General features: G+C 37.9%; 2 protein-coding genes across 4 annotated transcripts in view; one reads left to right on the top strand and one right to left on the bottom strand.

Moving 5' to 3' along the window:
- Positions 1-1,086: 1,086 nt before the first annotated feature.
- On the bottom strand, positions 1,087-7,123 carry NUDCD2 (NudC domain containing 2). Of its 2 annotated transcripts, none has more exons than XM_087429451.1 (4): positions 6,894-7,123; positions 4,665-4,713; positions 4,288-4,364; positions 1,087-1,577 (listed from the first exon to the last, which is right to left on the bottom strand). In XM_087429451.1, the coding sequence occupies exons 1-4, from the start codon at positions 7,080-7,082 to the stop codon at positions 1,494-1,496; spliced, it is 399 nt and encodes a 132-aa protein (XP_087285577.1). In that variant the 5' UTR covers positions 7,083-7,123; the 3' UTR covers positions 1,087-1,493. The 2 variants fall into 2 exon arrangements, with proteins under 2 accessions (XP_087285577.1, XP_004428610.1); XM_004428553.3 differs by having other exon boundaries at positions 4,288-4,439; positions 6,894-7,119.
- Positions 7,124-7,642: 519 nt separating this feature from the next.
- Positions 7,643-16,974, top strand: part of HMMR (hyaluronan mediated motility receptor) — a 35,267-nt gene continuing 25,935 nt past the window's right edge. For both annotated transcript variants that reach the window (XM_087429449.1, XM_004428700.3), the window contains exons 1-4: positions 7,643-7,804; positions 12,414-12,512; positions 13,010-13,089; positions 15,313-15,360. In XM_087429449.1, the coding sequence (XP_087285575.1) occupies positions 7,759-7,804; positions 12,414-12,512; positions 13,010-13,089; positions 15,313-15,360 (273 nt within the window). In that variant the 5' untranslated portion in view covers positions 7,643-7,758. The remainder of the gene's footprint in view (positions 7,805-12,413; positions 12,513-13,009; positions 13,090-15,312; positions 15,361-16,974) is intronic.

The raw sequence follows: 16,974 nt of genomic DNA, 5'->3' as shown, positions 1-16,974 counted from the left end.
CAGGGCCCAGCCTGGTGGCATAGTGGTTAAGTTCTCGAGCTCTGCTTTGGCGGCCTGGGGTTCGCAGGTTCGGATCCCAGGCACAGACCTACACACCAATTATCAAGCCATGCTGCGGCAGGCATCCCATATATAAAGCAGAGGATGATGGGCACGGATGTTTGCTGATCTTCCTCAGCAAAAAGAGGAGGATTGACAATGGATGTTAGCTCAAGGCTAATCTTCCTCATCCCAAAAAAATAAATAATAAGAATAAATAGATAAATTAAATAAAAAAATAATAAAAAATTTTTTAAAAGTGCCAAGGTTGTAAAAGTCAAGGAAAAAATGAGGATGTGTTCCAGACTGAAGTAGACTAAAGACACCTGACATCCAAAGGCAAGGCATAATTCTGACTGGATCCTTTTGCCATACAGGACATCACTGGGACAATCAGTACAACTTGAATGGAATGAAGGTCTGGGGATCGATGGTAGTAATGTGGCAATGCTAATTTCCTGATTTTAATGGTCGTATTATAGCTATGTAGGAGCATGTCCTTTGAAGGAAATACATACACAGGTACTCCGAGGTGACAGAGCATCATGTCATCAACTAACACACAAATGGCTCAGGAAGAAAACAATTCTGTGTACGTTACTTGTTAACTTTTCTACACATTTGAGATTGTTTAAAATATTTTTTAAAATTAAAAAGGCCATAAAAAGGATGAAATACAATTTCAAGACAATTCTTACATACATCTGGATTACTGAGGATGAAAATGTCACTGACTTATAATCAGAGACGATAATTTGTTTTTAGTGAATAATCAGAGACCATAATTTGTTTTTTGTCACTAACGAAGGACTTGCCCAATAACCATATTCACTTCACCACTTCTCTTTTGTATTAATCAGTTCCTATTGTTAACTATTTTTCAATTTCTTGACATAAAGTCATCTTTCAAGGAATAATACACTAATTCAGAAATTTTCATTAACTCTTAACTCAACATATTTGTGGATTGTTTTTTCCTTTCTTAAAATTTTTTTCAGTATACAATTTCCTTCTGTGAACTGGTATACTTAGAAAAAGGGTACACAATTCCTATTTAGAAAAGTTTATTGAACATTATTCCTGCATCACACTTATTGAAAGAAAAACTTAATTTTCCCTGAAGGCACCCTGTCATTTCACATGATCTATGCCCTAATGTTTTTTGTATTAAAAAAACAGGTTAAATATGAAATTAGTAAATTGCAGCATATAAAACTTCATGCGGAGCAAAAACAAGTCCAAAAGTTACCATATATCAATAGAATAGTTCCCACGGTATTTAAGATGTTTCCTATGTAAATCATACTTGAATGCAATTTTTAGAACCATATGTATATTTTGCAATTTGTTAACTGCAGGCATCCACATTTTTCTTCCACCACATAATCTGTTCCTTTGATTAAGTTGGCAACATCTGCTAGGATCCACAGAATGCAGCAAAAAAGAAACAGCAGTTATTTCTCAAGATTTGAGAAATCTGGTCCACCTTTAGTGTAGTTTCCTGAGATTTCTGCTCCACTGAAGTCAAAACCAGGATTCTAAAAGATACAAAAAACATTATGATAAAATAAAACTTATAAGGAAAAATATAAGTAACCCAAAAGGAAAATGCTAAAAAGATATGAACTGGCAACTGACAAAAAAGGAAATCTAAATGGCCAATAAACATTTGAAAAGATACCAAACTTCACTGTAATCACCAAAATGGAACTTGAAACTATGAGGTATTTTTTAATTTTCAGATTTACAAATATTTAGAAGATCAACATGTATATTACAATGTTGCCAAGTATATAGGCAAACATAATACGTTAGTTGAATCAGTATGTAAACAGATTTTAATATCATTTTTTGAGAGCTTACTATATGCTAGGCAGGGTTCTAAGAGATATACATACATTAATTAACATATTTAATGCTCACAACAATCCTACAAAGTAATTACTACCTCAGTCTTTTTGGAGGGCATTTCATTTATTCAACAAACATTTGAGTTCCTACTGTTTGGTGAACATCATTAGAGGCATGCGGATTTTAAGAGTGAACAAAACAAAGATCCCTCCTCTGGCGGAGCTTACATTCTAAGAGGAGACAAATAATAAACCATTAAGTTATCTAGTGCGCGGATCAGCAAACTTTTCTGTAAAGAGCGAGGTAGAAAATATTTTAGGCTTTCAAAGCCATATAGTCTCTATTATAACTACTCAGTTCTGCCATTGCTATATGAAATACAATACACAAACGAATTAGCATAGGTGAGTTCCAGTAAAACTTGACTTCAAAAACAGGCAGTGAGCCAATCTGACCCATGCCATAGTGTGTCTGTCCCTGAGGTAGTGTGTTAAAAGTTGGTATCTAGTGTGTTAAAAGTTGGTAACTGCTATAGAAAAAAAAAAAAAAGAAGAAAAGTAGAGCAGAGCAAGGGAAAATGAGAGATTACAGTATTTAAATTGGATGATCAAAGATCAAAGTATGCTTCACTGAGCAATGACTTGAAAACAGTGAGAAGTCAGCCAAGCTTTGGGAGAAGAGCATTGCAGTCAAAAGGAGAAAAAAGAAATAGCCTGGCATGTTTATGGAACAGCAAAAAAGCTAGTATGACTTGAGCAGAATGACTGAGGAGGACAGCAGTAGGAGAGGAGGTCAGGGAGATCATGGGGGACCAGAGCAGGTAGGCCTTGTAAGACTTTGTCTTTTACTAGAGTGAAAGAGTTCGGAGAAGAGAAGTGATATAATCTGACTTGCATTTTAAAAGGACTGCTTTAACTGCTATTTTGAGAAGACTGTATTTTGGCAAGGGTAGAAGAGAACAATTAGAAGGTTACTAGAGTAATCTAGGCAAGATGTTAGAGGCGGTCCAGATCAGAGTGGCAGTAGAGTGGATGGTGAGAAGTGGTCAAATTCTGAATATATTTGGAAGGTAGTGCCAGTAAGGTTTCCTGACAAATTAGATAGGGTGTGAGAGAGAGATAGGAATGGAGGATGATTCCCCAATTTTGGGGGGTCGGAACAACTAGAGTCCATCAACTGAGATAAAAAGGCTAGAGGCAGAACAAATTTGAGAGGGAAGTTAGGGAGTTCATATTGGACATGTTGAGTTTGACATATCTGTTAGACATCAAGTGGAGATGTTGAATAGGCAACTGGATATGCCAGTCCAAAATTCAGGAGAAAAGTCTAGACTAGAGATATACATTTGGGAATCATCATCACACAGATGGAAATTATCCATCAAAACTTGAACAGTGCTTTGATCCAGTAATTCTTCTCCTATCTATCTTAAAAGAACGTTTGAATAGTTTCACAGAAATGAAAGCACACACTTTGTTTGAAATAGACACAAATGGGGAAATCTAAATCCTATCAAAGGGGAATATCTAAATAAATAATTATGATACATTCAAACTAGAAAACATTCTGAAGCAGTTAAAAAGAATAAGTTTTATCTATATGTACTAGTAGGAAAAGAGACCCAAGACAATTTATTAAATGAAAAAGCAACAAGAAAAATACACAAAGTGTGACCATTTATGTTAACAACAAAACAAGCAAGCTAATATATTGGTGAGATGAGAAAGAGACAAAGGCATGGAATGGGGAAATGTTGATAAAGGCACCCTTCACTTTTTTAAACTATGTAAGTCTATACTGATTGAATTTTTATGAGTTTGTTCATGTATTACTGGTATACAATATACCAATTTAAACTTAAAAATCATGGCAGTACAAATAAATCCCTCTCAAGAAAATTAAAAATCAAATCCATACAGAGAAAGGCCAATCATTTTTCTAACCACTTAACTTAAAAAATTACTCTAGGGGCCGGCCCCGTGGCTTAGCAGTTAAGTGTTTGAGCTCCACTACTGGCAGCCCAGGTTCAGATCCTGGCATGCACCGACGCACCGCTTGTCCAGCCACGCTGAGGCCGCATCCCACACACAGCAACTAGAGGGATGTGCAACTATGACATACAACTACTTACTGGGGCTTTGGGGGGAAAAGGGGAAAAAAAAAAAGGAGGCGGATTGGCAACAGATGTTAGCTCAGGGCCGGTCTTCCTCAGCAAAAAGAGGAGGATTGGCATGGATGTTAGCTCAGGGCTGATCTTCCTCACAAAAAAAAAAAAAAAAAAATTACTCTAAATATTTTTCATAATTTTTATAACATTTGAGTTTTAATTTCAAATAATAACTATTCTATGATTTTAAGATGTTTAACTATACATATTCACACATTCATCTGACTTACTTCTTTCTGGAATCTCTCCAATGTAAGTTTTCTCTGCATTTGGTCTTGCACCCAAGGATCAGCTGCATATTCAGATTCTAGAAGAGAAGTCCAACAATTTGCTGCATCTCTCTTTGTCTTTGTAAGAACAATACGGACCATTTTTCTGTCTTCTGAACAAACAAAAATCACAAAAAAATTAAAGTTCATCATTAAATTTTTTATTTTCAAAAACCATGATGTATTCTTGACATACAATTGTTTTCAGTACATTTCTATTATTATATCTTCCAAAGCTGCAAAGACAAAGGACCTAATACAACAGGGGAAACGTACTAAGTTCTAAGACTAAATTAATTTTTAAAAAGATTCTAAGAATTACAATAAATTACCCTTACCCAAAGTCCATGTTGCCTCATCAGCTATTGTAGAATCAAAGAGTTTGCCCTGAAAAATAAACATATAAAGCACTAAAAATACAGTCATTTCATTAATTTTTATAAAGCTCTCATGATTTAAGACTTACCTAATTTCCTATCTAATCCACATATAATTTTCTAATTTGGTTAGAACAGAGAGATCAAATTTCGTACCATTTTAACACACTGATAGGTGTTCAACTCTAAGTTTCCTCCTAGCAAGTGAAATGGAACCTAGTTTACAATGCTTGGAATATTTACTATGACAAAGAACACAGGGCTCTCTAAAAAAAGATCAGGACTTCTTAATTTTTAGAAGATAAAGAAATATTACTGATCACTGATTAGCCAAATGTGAAATTAATATCTGAAATACTTTAACTTTACCAATTAAAATGAACTACAGGGGCTGGCCCGATGGCGCAAGCAGTTAAGTGCGCGCGCTCTGCTGCAGCGGCGCAGGGTTCACCAGTTAGGATCCTGGGCGCGCACCGATGCACCACAGCACGCCATGCTGTGGTGGCGTCCCATATAAAGTAGAGGAAGATGGGCAGGATGTTAGCCCAGGGTCAGTCTTCCTCAGCAAAAAAAAAAAAAAAAAAACAACAAGAGGATTGGCAGATGTTAGCTGAGGGCCGATCTTCCTCACAAAAAAATAAATAAAAAATAAAATGAAATAAAATGAACTACAAGAGCTCTCCTACTGAAATTAAGAAAAAAGGATGTCTTTCAAAATAAATTTTTAAAAACGGGTTCAATCTCTTTGTCGGGCAATTGGCATTTAAAAAATTTTAAAGCACATACTGCAGATATGATGTCAGATTAGTTGTGACTGATTTTTCAGAATCTCTTAAGAAATAAGCAAAAAAAATTTTTTTAATTAAAAAAAAGCAAAATGTAAGTTTAAAAGACAATCCATCTGCTCAAATCCATTTTGATTTGTTGCTACTTGCCAAATTTAAGTTTTAGGAAATTAAATTAAAATGTCACATAAAAAAAGAATACTCATTTTTTCATATGTCAATACTAGTAAAAAAAATCTTACTGGTCTAAATGTACACCTATAATCCTAGAGTTAGAGTTAATGCTAAATTTCCAAAGTTATTGGAATTACTAAAGTAAATGTGAGGTGTAATCTTGAACCACTGTTCAGGAAACTATGAAATGCTCAAATATTCAGAAAGATCATTAAGATCCAAGTTGACATAAATCAGTCTTTCATACGACTCTTCCTTTTGCAGGAGGCAAAGCACTTCCATATAAAATAATAATAGCTAACATACAGTGGTCACGTATTAAGTACCTGGCACTACTCCCAGCTCTTCATTCACATGGATACCATGTTATGCCCACAACAATCCTGAGAAAGGTACTATAATTACCGCACTTTGTGGATGAAGGATTAGAGACACTGAATAATCTCTTGCCCAAGGTTACAAAACTAAAAAAACGGCAGAGCCAGATCTCCTACCAAGTAGTCTCCCTTCACCACTATACTGTCCTCCAACATCTTGGGCATCTAATCCGAGCAAGATATCTAACTTCAACTTAATTGAATTTAACTATAAAGCTTAACAAGGACAAAACGGGTCCCAGAGCCAAAGGGCACTGTGAGAACAAAAGGGGTATTAATTATTTTCTTCACACACATCTTGACCACATGCTTAACTGCTCCACGAATACGCAGAATTTTTCTAATTTTAGATGAGAAAATCACCTGACATCATCTCTGCAATCTTCATCCCGATATCCTTAATTTTCTTCTTTACTTTCCTATAACTGCCTAAATATGTATTAGTTTAATTATGCCTCTCTACAAGAATATAACCTCTGCAAGTACAGGAACCTTATCTGTCTCGCGCACCTAGATCAGTGCCTGGAAGCAAGTATATGTACGATAAAATTTGTTCCTTTAACGACCTAGTTAAGTTGTTCTCAGCTAAAGACCCCCAGAGGAACAAAAGCAGCAGCTTCATCTGGTTTAGAAATAAAGCCAGAAAAATGGGCTCCTCAAATTTCCACGTCAACTGAGGACTGGCCCTGAGGGTGGGGGCTCTAACCAGATCAAAACCAAGCCAATTTTCTCTCTTTCGGCCACTCACAGGAGCCGTAAGGCTTTCCAAGTCTTTCCACGAAAACCATGAATTTTAGGACTCGGGGATTCAGCGAGCCGGGGAAGAAACAGCACAAGCCCCGAGCTGCCGCTACCTTGAGGATCTCGCGGCCACCCACGGCCAGAGCCACATGCCGGCTCTGCAGGCCGCACTGGATATCCTGGGCGCGAGTCCCTGGCGGCACCTGAACTTCAATGAACACCTCCTCCAAGGTCTGGTACCACTGGCCCCACGGCGTCCCGCACGGAACCACCCCGCTGCGTTCCTCAAACGGGACCGACATGCTTCAGTTGCCTCCTAGCTGCAGCCGCGCCGTGCGAGCTGAGCGCATGCGTGAAATCTCCACGGTCAGGCCACGCCCCGGCCTCGCCGCTCGGGGCACTGCACATGCGCAGGGATGTGAGCTGAAGTCAGCCTGTATGTTTGTTTTTCCCTTTCAATGGCCTTTTAGGCCAAACTGGGAAGGCCCCAGTTTGAAAGAACTGAAACCCAGAAAAGTTTACATTCAAAGAAGGGTGAGAGAGCGTTAGAACCACTTAAGCTGGAACTCAGTGCACTGTCACCTATATGACGCCAAATGCAAACGTGAAAACTTCTCAGGTATGAAGTGCGCTTGCGCAAATGCTGCTAAGCGCGTGAGTTACAATTGAATAAAGCCAGGAGCGATTGGACGCGCGGCGGGAGGCGGGGGAAACACGACAGAAGTAGTCTCCTATTGGCTGGTAGCCTAAACTCACGGGCTATCTGATAGGACTCGGCGAGAGCGGAGTGCGCTCGCTCTTTGGATGTTCCCGTCCTGGATTGGTGTGCCCAGGGTTTTGGTTTTCCAATTGGCTAACGTCGGAATGGGCGAGGAATGAGCGGCGAGATTTGAATTTGAAGCGATTAAGTCCGTAATAAGCCGCAGGAAGTTGCCGAGGAACGCTAGTCACCTTCGGTCTGTGGAGCTGGTCGTCAGCATGTCCTTTCCTAAGGCGCCCCTGAAACGATTCAATGACCCTTCCGGTGCGTACGGGGAAAGGAGCTGGGGGACGGGAGATGATCTCACGCCCCTTGCCCCTCTCGGTGTTCCCTTCATCATAGGCATATTGGAGGCGATTTTAGAGCTGGGATGGGGCTCATTAAATTGATTCATTTTTCTGGAATAGGTACTAAGCGTTTAGTACATGCCAAGCACAATTTAGGATGATAAGGATAGAGCAGTGAGCGAAGCAAAGTCCCTGCCCCATGGAGCCTACCTTCAGTTTAGAATACAGCCAGTAAACAAGTAGTGCTGTGGAGAAACTAAACCAGAGGGAAAGGAAAGGGGCCACGAAGCATTGGTAGCTATTTGATGGTCAAATCCGGAAGGCCTCACAGATAAAAAAACGTTTGACCATTGCTTTTCGTCTGAACTTGTTTATTTCTTTTCGATAGTCCATTCGGACATGAAAGAAGGAAGACTGGTACAGGTAGTTTATGGGTGTAAAATTAAAGCAGTAGCATTTACCGAACACACTATAATTTAAGTAGTGGCAGCTACTATTGATGGTACCCCAGGCACCATACTGTCTTGACATTGATTATTAGTCCTTTTTAAATTCCCCAACATCCCTGAGAGGTAATCCTATTATTCATTATTTTATTGATAAAAAGACTGAGACTTAGATTTGCTCAATATTAACCAACCAAACTGGCAGAACTGAGGCGTGAAACTGGGTGCCCGTGTATCCTGTGCTCTTAACCACTGCAATGCATAAGCACAGTAACCAGGAAGACTGGATGTGGTTAGTAAGGCACTCATCATTAATTAGATGCTAACTATATGCAGGGACTGTGCTAAGTTCTTCCCTTCTAGATCTGGTTTATTTTTTCCAACAGCCAGGTGAGGAAGAGACTAATACTGTCCTCATTTTACAGATGAGGTTTAGGGGTTTTGTAACTGTACTGAGCAGCCAGTAAGTGGTAGAGCTGAACATTAAAGCCCATGATTTATCCATTCTAGTATACACTTTTTAACAGTCATTCATTACGTCTTTAATTTCTATCAGCTGATATGCGGATAGAAATGAGCGTCACTCTGCTCACAAAGGAAGGCCAAGTGGGCAATGGATCAACCAAAGCTTGTTTTTTAATTAAAAGTCTCAAAGACCTAGTTATTTCCCAGCTAGTCAAAGAACCTGCTCTAAGTTCCATCAGTAGTGTGTCTTTTAAGGTGATTTTTTTTTTCTTTTTGCTTTATAGTAGATTAAACTGGCTTTACCAGTGACACAATATTTCAGGCTCACAGTCTCAGGAGTAGTAACAGTTATCACTTATTTGGTGTATGTGTGAGGCACTGTAGTGATTTCTCATGTTACTCCAGTAATCCTAACGACCATGCTGAGGTAGACGCTATTTTTTTATTCCTGTTTCCTGAATGAAGAATCAGCCTCAAATAGAAATAACTTTCCAGGGTCTTAAAGCTAGACTGGAAAAGGAGAGAGTATAATGGTCTTATTTACCAACTTCTCCCTATGACAACAAATTACCTGGCGCGTAGAAGTATCTCTATTGATTGGCAGACAAAGCTGGATTTGAACCCTGATCTGGCTGATTACAAAACTCTACTCCCATCCCTACATCCCCAACGACTTTCTTCTGTTTTCTTCACCACACTGCCAAACTCAACCATGAGCTAAATACTGTGGATACAGACATAATTAATACAGTCCCTAACTTCAAGCAGTTTTGTCTAATGTGGGAAATGGATAAGTACATTATTATAAGCCATTACAAAACTATGAGAAGTTCTATGATAGGAACAATATGTGCAGGCTGCTATGGAGGGAGGTTTCTAACCTGATTTGGGATTTCAGAGAAAACTCAAAGAGGTGACATCCAGACCGATCTGAAGGATAACTGAGAGTTAGCCAGGCAAAATGAAAGGTGGGCTGTCCATTCTAGGTGGGAGAAATAGAAAATAAAGAGGTCTGGAAGTTTGAAGCATTTCTTTAATGCATAAAATGTTTTGTTTGCATGCAAGTGTTGGCTGCCTGTGTTAGCTTCCAGTCATTGTTGACCAAGATATAAGTTGTTCCAGAAAGCTTGCGATATTTCCCAAGATATCCTATTTCTTTTGTCTGATGTTCCCTCTCCCCAGATTTCTAACAAGTCATATCTATAATGTCATACATTGAATTGTTACTAAGGAAAAGACCTTGAAAATGGCATGTGCCACAGTCTCACAAAGAGTTGATAGGTATACAGCCTGAATTTCAACCTAGTTCTTCTTAAATCTAAATCTCCATAACTATCAAATTTGACTCTTGAGTCTTTAGGGAAGAGTTTTTGTTAAGTATGGTTTTAGTTGTTGTCAGCTTGCTTGATGCTTGGTCACTGTCCACTATCCCATCTTTTGCTGGCCTTTATCCCCTTTTGAGAGTGTGGACCTGATGATGAACTACAATACTAGAATTCAGTATCATTTTATTTTCTGGCTGCTCTGCCAAGTCTAAGGCATTGCTTCCCACGCTTTTCCACAGAAGCATCCCTAAGAGCAGAGAGCAAAGGAGAATAACCATTGTCTCTGCATCCCTTCGCTCCTACTTCCCCAAAACAGTATAACTAACAGTAGTGGTGACAGTTTTCTCTGAAGCCTCCTGTTTGCTTTAAAATATAATATGTTCCCCACTGCCTCCCCGCACCTCTAATCCCAAATAAGTAAAATAGATACTCTAAGATGTGCCAGCCTTAACCTGATTTTAGGGAAACCCCTGTCACCTAACTATTCACCCCAGGGTGTAAATAGTTGGTGAGGTCTGAGAAACCTGTGCTAACCAAGATTAATGCTTTTTGCTAAGTCTGCCTTTACCTTACATACCCCAGTGAATTCTACGCTTCATTTTCATACTTTCTCCTGATTGGAAATCCTCTATCTCTACCCCTATTGACCACATTTAGATCTGAAAGCTCCCAGGATTGGAATCTTTGTGTCAGTCTCTATAAATGATCATTGTTCCAGATAGAGAAATGGAAACTTAATTCTATCCTTGATGTTTTTATGGCCTACTTAGAATCGATGAAAGCGATGACTTTAAATACTTTGTGTGTGTGTGTCTGTGTGTGTGTTTCTGTGTGTGTGTGGAATATTAGCCCTGAGCTAACATCCATTGCCAATGCTCCTCTTTTTGCTGAGGAAGATTGGCCCTGGGCTAACATCCGTGCCCATGTTCCTCTACTTCATATGGGATGCTGCCACAGCATGGCTTGACAGGTGGTGAATCGGTCCGCTCCTGGGATCCGAACCTGTGAACCCCAGGCCAACGAAGCGGAGCACACGAACTTAACCGCTACACCACCAGGCCGGCCCCAAATACTTTTTAATTCTGTCCCAGGGTGAGAGAGAAATTGTATATTTACCTGGGATATATTTTTATATTTCTACACATAGCTGAAACAAAAGTCCCACAAAACAATGCTTAACTTTGCTACATGTGAGTCACACTGACATTTTCTGTTGTGTTCCATTTATTTGTTAATGCTAGTCAAAATATACTAATGAGTTCCTATCTATCATTCTATTTGAAAAACACTTAGGGGACAGCAGGAGTTACCTTGGAACGGTCAGATTCCTTGCTGTTCTTATTTGCATGAAACTCGAGACTGAATTAAATAGCTTTTCAGAGAATAGCATAAATCTATTGATTCCCAATCAGCTCAAGATTTATGCTAATGATGTTTTTATTCTTAAAAGTCCTGAGAGGGGGGCCGGCCCGGTGGCGCAAGCGGTTAAGTGCGCGCGCTCCGCTGCGGCGGCCCGGGGTTCGCTGGTTCGGATCCCGGGCGCGCACCGACACACTGCTTGGCAAGCCATGCTGTGGCGGCCTCCCATATAAAGTGGAGGAAGATGGGCACAGATGTTAGCCCAGGGCCGTCTTCCTCGGCAAAAAAAGAGGAGGATTGGCATGGATGTTAGCACAGGGCTGATCTCCTCACAAAAAAAAAAAAAAAGTCCTGAGAGCCAGATCTCAAGTCAGCTATACATAAGCACTCTGAAATGCCTTCAGTTTGGGACTCCAGTTACATGAGGTTATACAGTATAAATTTCTGGAACATAGAAATATAGTCTAGTGCAATTTGTACTTTGTATAACATGGCTTTATAAATTTCCTAATGTATCAATATTGGCCAGAGATGGATTATCACTATAAATTTTATTCTAGGCTAGATCTTGAGGGCTAGACACTTTTAGTTGCTTCATTTCTAGCATCTGATGGTAGTTACCTCAGTGACTCTTTTTGAGTAGAGTTGATTCCAAACATTTTATTTCTTATATTCAATATTTAATAACAAAGCCACATTACTTGTTCTTACATGATGTTCATCCCAAGACTGTCTTTGCTGTTTTGCTCAGTTCTCTGTGTTTCTTTGACCCAATTGAAATAAAGGGCATTTGGGAAGATAATGGTACTGTTTTTCATAGAGAGGCCTACTTTATAATATCAAATAGGTACTGTTTTTACATTTTAAAAAACAAAGAAGCAATTTATTATGGCAAATTTATGTTTATATTACTCACTTTACTATGACATGTTTTTAACTTAAGATCATAAGTAACATTAGATGAGACATTAATGTTTTATGTTTCTTCTAGGTTGTGCGCCATCTCCAGGTGCTTATGATGTTAAAACTTCAGAAGTATTGAAAGGACCAGTATCCTTTCAGAAATCACAAAGATTTAAAAAACCAAAAGGTAATGAATCCCAAAATAGAATAATGGTCATATGATCTCATAAGTTTTAAAGTTATGAGTAACAGTATTTAAATTTAAAGATGCAGTATAAATAACAGTATTTAAATTTAAAAGTATTTCTAAAAATGTGAAGCTACAGCTACATTTAAATTTTCTTATCGGATTGATAGATTTACAAAAGGGTCACCTACAGAATAATGCTTTCGTCATTGCAGTGTTGTATAACCAGGAAAATTAAGCAAGACACTCATGGAGATAGGTATTCTCCCTTTTAGTAATTACTTTAACCCTCTGTCAGGGACTATTAGGAAAATCAGGGAAGTGTTAGTTGTGTAAAAAATATTATGCAACTAATTATTTGGAAATGTACAATCAAGAAAAGAATAACTTTATATTGCTTCACTAATAGTTGCAATAAGAAATTTGGAAATTGTGTTTTGTCTGTGGTTCAGACATGTAAGCACCAACCATGATCTGTACAATTCATCTTATTGCAGAATCTCAACAAAATCTTAATGTTGACAAAGATACTACCTTGCCTACTTCAGCAAGAAAAGTTAAGACTTTGGGATTAAAGGTGAGGAGCTCTTATATTCTAGCTGGTTTATCAACTCACTTTGAAAACATTTCTGAAAGGTATTGTATTTGACTAGAATAAGTGTATAAATTAAGGTTATAAGTAAATCTTTAAATTAATAAAACATATCATCATTAGGACTTTAGTAAGATTTACCTTTCTGCCTACATCATTACTGAATATGTTGTGTTTAAATGTGCCCTTAGTTCAGAATTACAACATGGTCTGCACTTCTCAGTTATTCTTTTATCTAGATAAATTTTGTAATACCTAGTAAGCCTTTAAAAATTATGTGATGCTTTGATTTGTTATTTATCATCATTTGAGTTGTTTTGTTTTTGTTTGTTTATTTGTTTGTGGGGAAGGGTAAGTAATGGTGAATAAAAAGGAAAAAATATTCTAATGCCTAGAAGAGGTTTGCTACTCAGAAACTGCCAAGGAATCGTGGGAGATTAAATTCTTTTTTTTTTTTTTTTTTAAAGATTTTATTTATTTATTTTTCCCCCCAAAGCCCCAGTAGATAGTTGTATGTCATAGCTGCACATCCCTCTAGTTGCTGTATGTGGGACCCGGCCTCAGCATGGCCGGAGAAGCGGTGCGTCGGTGCGCGCCCGGGATGCGAACCCGGGCCGCCAGCAGCGGAGCGCGCGCACTTAACCGCCAAGCCACGGGGCCGGCCCGGGAGATTAAATTCTTAATAACTTCATATTATAGTTTGTGCAAGAGCCTACTGCTGTTAGTTTCCATTAGTTCATAAAAGCAAGATGTGCTCTCTTAAGGAGTTCCACAAGTTGATATTTTAATGTGAAAAAGTTTCAGAGTTGGGAAACCAAAGCTATAGGTTAAGCTTAGACTTGTTCGTTCATTTGGCAGTTACCTAAGTCTCTTGTCCTATAATTTAGAGTGATTTCCTACATGTGGTTATTGAGCACTTGAAATTGAGCACTGGAAACTGAAGAGCTAAATTTTTAATATTATTTAGTTTTAATTAATGTATATCTAAAAACTGATACTCAATTCTGTTGTTGGAAAAATTTTAAATATTTTTGGAACAACTTGGATATGTGAATCTACTTTTCCATTTGTATTTTTTATGAAATCTAAATATAGGTAGATATTTCTGATGAAAATTTAGCATCTGAATTGAGATATGCTATAAGTGTAAAATACAAAGTAAATTTTGAAGACCTAGTACAAAAAAATATAAAATATCTCACTAATAATTTCATACTAATTTTTATACTAATGACGTTGAAATAATATTTTTTATATATTGGGTTAAGTAAAATATATTATTAAAATTTTTACTTTTTAAATATGGCTACTAGAAAATTTGAAAATACATATATGACTTGCATTGTATTTTTATTGGGCAGTGCTCATATAGATACTCTTAGAAATTGATGTAAATTTCTTGACTTTAATCTCTTGGAGAAATAGTTCTGAAATTTTGAATTAATTATAGAATTCTCAAAGCCTCTTAGAAAACTAAATTACATATAAAGTGTGTGTAAAATCCCAAAATAATACACCTTCCTTTTTAGAAAATGCCATCGAGTGGGAAATTAATAAACATGAGACTGGTATGGCCCTCCCCCAAATTAGAAACATGTAAAACAGATTTCATTCAAGATGTTTATGCATTTTCTTCCATTTTTAGATGGAAAAGATAGATATTCTGGTTTGAGCCATTCTCTCAGAAAGGCTGTTGGATATAAAAAGATGCAGTGTGAAAATTATATGTCTTATTTAGAGTAAAGTCAATGAGTACATTAGAATCAGCTTGTACTATATCAGTGTTTTGTTTTGTTTTTCTTTGCATGTGTATTTTTTTTCCTCTTTGGGTATCAAAGTTTAAGTTGATTTCTCTTTATAAGATTCTTTTTTTTCTGAGATGGCATAATTAAATGTTCAAAATGTATTTCTGTTTAACATTAGAAAGGAGGCAGTCATTAGCTTTATTCATAAAGCTCCACCTGTTCTTTTCACTGGACTTGTTAGAAAAAGCCTAATCTGTTGGCGTGAAAACTTTTAAACCTGAAATATTTTGAGATTTAAAGAATCTTTTCCTTCGTTTACCGGATAAGACACCTATAAAATGTTTAACAGACTCACTGAAATGAACTGTTTTGAATCCTTAGTCTTTTCTGGTAACTAAAAATCAAATTTGGCTATGATTTTTTTAGCCCTTAAATTTATCACTGTTCTTTGACTTTTAAATAGAAAGAATCTCAAAAGAATGATAAAGACTTGAAGATATTGGAAAAAGAGGTAAGCAATGCTTTCAACTTACTGAAAAACAAATGTGCCATATAATGGAAAGAGAGTTAAACAGAGAAGAGACAGGGATTCTGTCGCTGTTTGTGGAGTCATATAGTAAGGCAAATATGCCATCCAGACCAGTGCCTACAGGGTAACTATTCCCTGGCTTGGTTACCGTATGTCAGAGCCTGGTTGTCAGTGTGGTACACTGGCAAAGTCAAGTTTGTTAGCATACTAACAAACTTGGGGACAGATTTAAAATAACCCACTGCATGAAAAACTAATAACGAAAAATTAGTATGTTGGTTTATTACCGTTATGCATGGATCAAATATTTACATTTACTCATAGCACACATACTCTTCCTGTATGCTAATCTATATGTTAAGATAATGACTAGCTAGAGAATTGCTTGGTGAGCATGAAATCCTAGTAGGTTACTTGGATTGTGATGGAGTTGTGCTAACCTGATGCGTTCCTCTGTGCCGTAGGTGTGTGCCTTTCTCAAGGATAAAATGACCTAGAGTTACACTGTCCAGTCTGGCAGCCACTCACTACATGTGGCTATTTAAATTAAATAAAATTAAGAACCCAGTTCTTCAGTTGCACTAGTCACATTTCAAGTGCTCAATAGCCACATGTGGTGAGTGGCTACCATACTGGACAGTGCATTTGCACCATGGCAGAAATTTCTATTGAGCAGAGCTGACATAAAGAACCCACTTAGTACCCTAAGCAGTGCTAAGTTGGTCACTGCCAGCTTTGTTTCCATGTTTCTATTGGTGACCCACTCTTTCTGGTGGACATATTCTTTTTTTTTTTTTTTTTGGGAGGAGATCAGCCCTGTGCTAACATCTGCCAATCCTCCTCTTTTTTTGCTGAGGAAGACTGGCCCTGGGCTAACATCTATGCCCATCTTCCTCCACTTTATATGGGACGCCGCCACAGCATGGCCTGACAAATGGTGCGTCGGTGGGCGCCGGGGATCCGAACCGGTGAACCCCGGGCCGCCGCAGCAGAGCGCATGTACTTAACTGCTTGCGCCACCGGGCCAGCCCCTGGACATATTCTTTTGATGTATTAAAACTGTCCATTGATTACGGTTAAATATTGACTTAGGACCAAGAATATGTCAAGGTAACTTTGTAAATTTCTGCCCTGGTTGCTCTGATCCTTTTTGTATTTATTTTAATAATGTTAGCTATCATTTTAGTGAGGATACATGCCTGTAATGTAGGGAGTAATACTTAGAGATGTAATAACTGAGCCTGAGTGAGATAGCTGGTAGGTAACTGGCAGTGCCAGGATTAGAACTGATAATTTGGGTCAGTTACTTAATCTTTTAGAACAGAGATTTTTGACAAATAGACTATTTTATTTAAGCCCCACAGTATTTGTTGTTTGTTTAATTTGAATTAATTATCAATATTTAAAAGTAAAATTTCATGCAAAACAAGTTCGGATTTCTGACTTCTGTTGCAAAATCAGAAGATCTGACAACACTGTTTTGCATTCCCCTCCAGGGCAACACTCTACTAGGGCTACGCAGGGCTGCCTCCTCTAGACCACACATTTGCTCTTCAGCCCTCACCTGGCCCTTTACTTGTTTATCTGCTTGGCCAT

Source organism: Ceratotherium simum, chromosome 4, assembly GCF_057802395.1.
Source record: "Ceratotherium simum simum isolate JZ-2026a chromosome 4, ASM5780239v1, whole genome shotgun sequence".
Taxonomy (NCBI): domain Eukaryota; kingdom Metazoa; phylum Chordata; class Mammalia; order Perissodactyla; family Rhinocerotidae; genus Ceratotherium; species Ceratotherium simum.
This window is presented reverse-complemented; position numbering and strand designations above follow the sequence as displayed.

Excerpts from the sequence above, each read along its gene's own strand:
- NUDCD2 (XM_004428553.3), bottom strand. The coding sequence starts at position 7,082 with ATGTCGGTCCCGTTTGAGGAACGCAGCGGGGTGGTTCCGTGCGGGACG. Across the intron at positions 4,714-6,893 it reads GTGGCCGCGAGATCCTCAAG|GGCAAACTCTTTGATTCTAC; the intron begins GTAGCGGCAGCT and ends TTTATTTTTCAG. Across the intron at positions 4,440-4,664 it reads TGAGGCAACATGGACTTTGG|AAGACAGAAAAATGGTCCGT; the intron begins GTAAGGGTAATT and ends TTGTTTGTTCAG.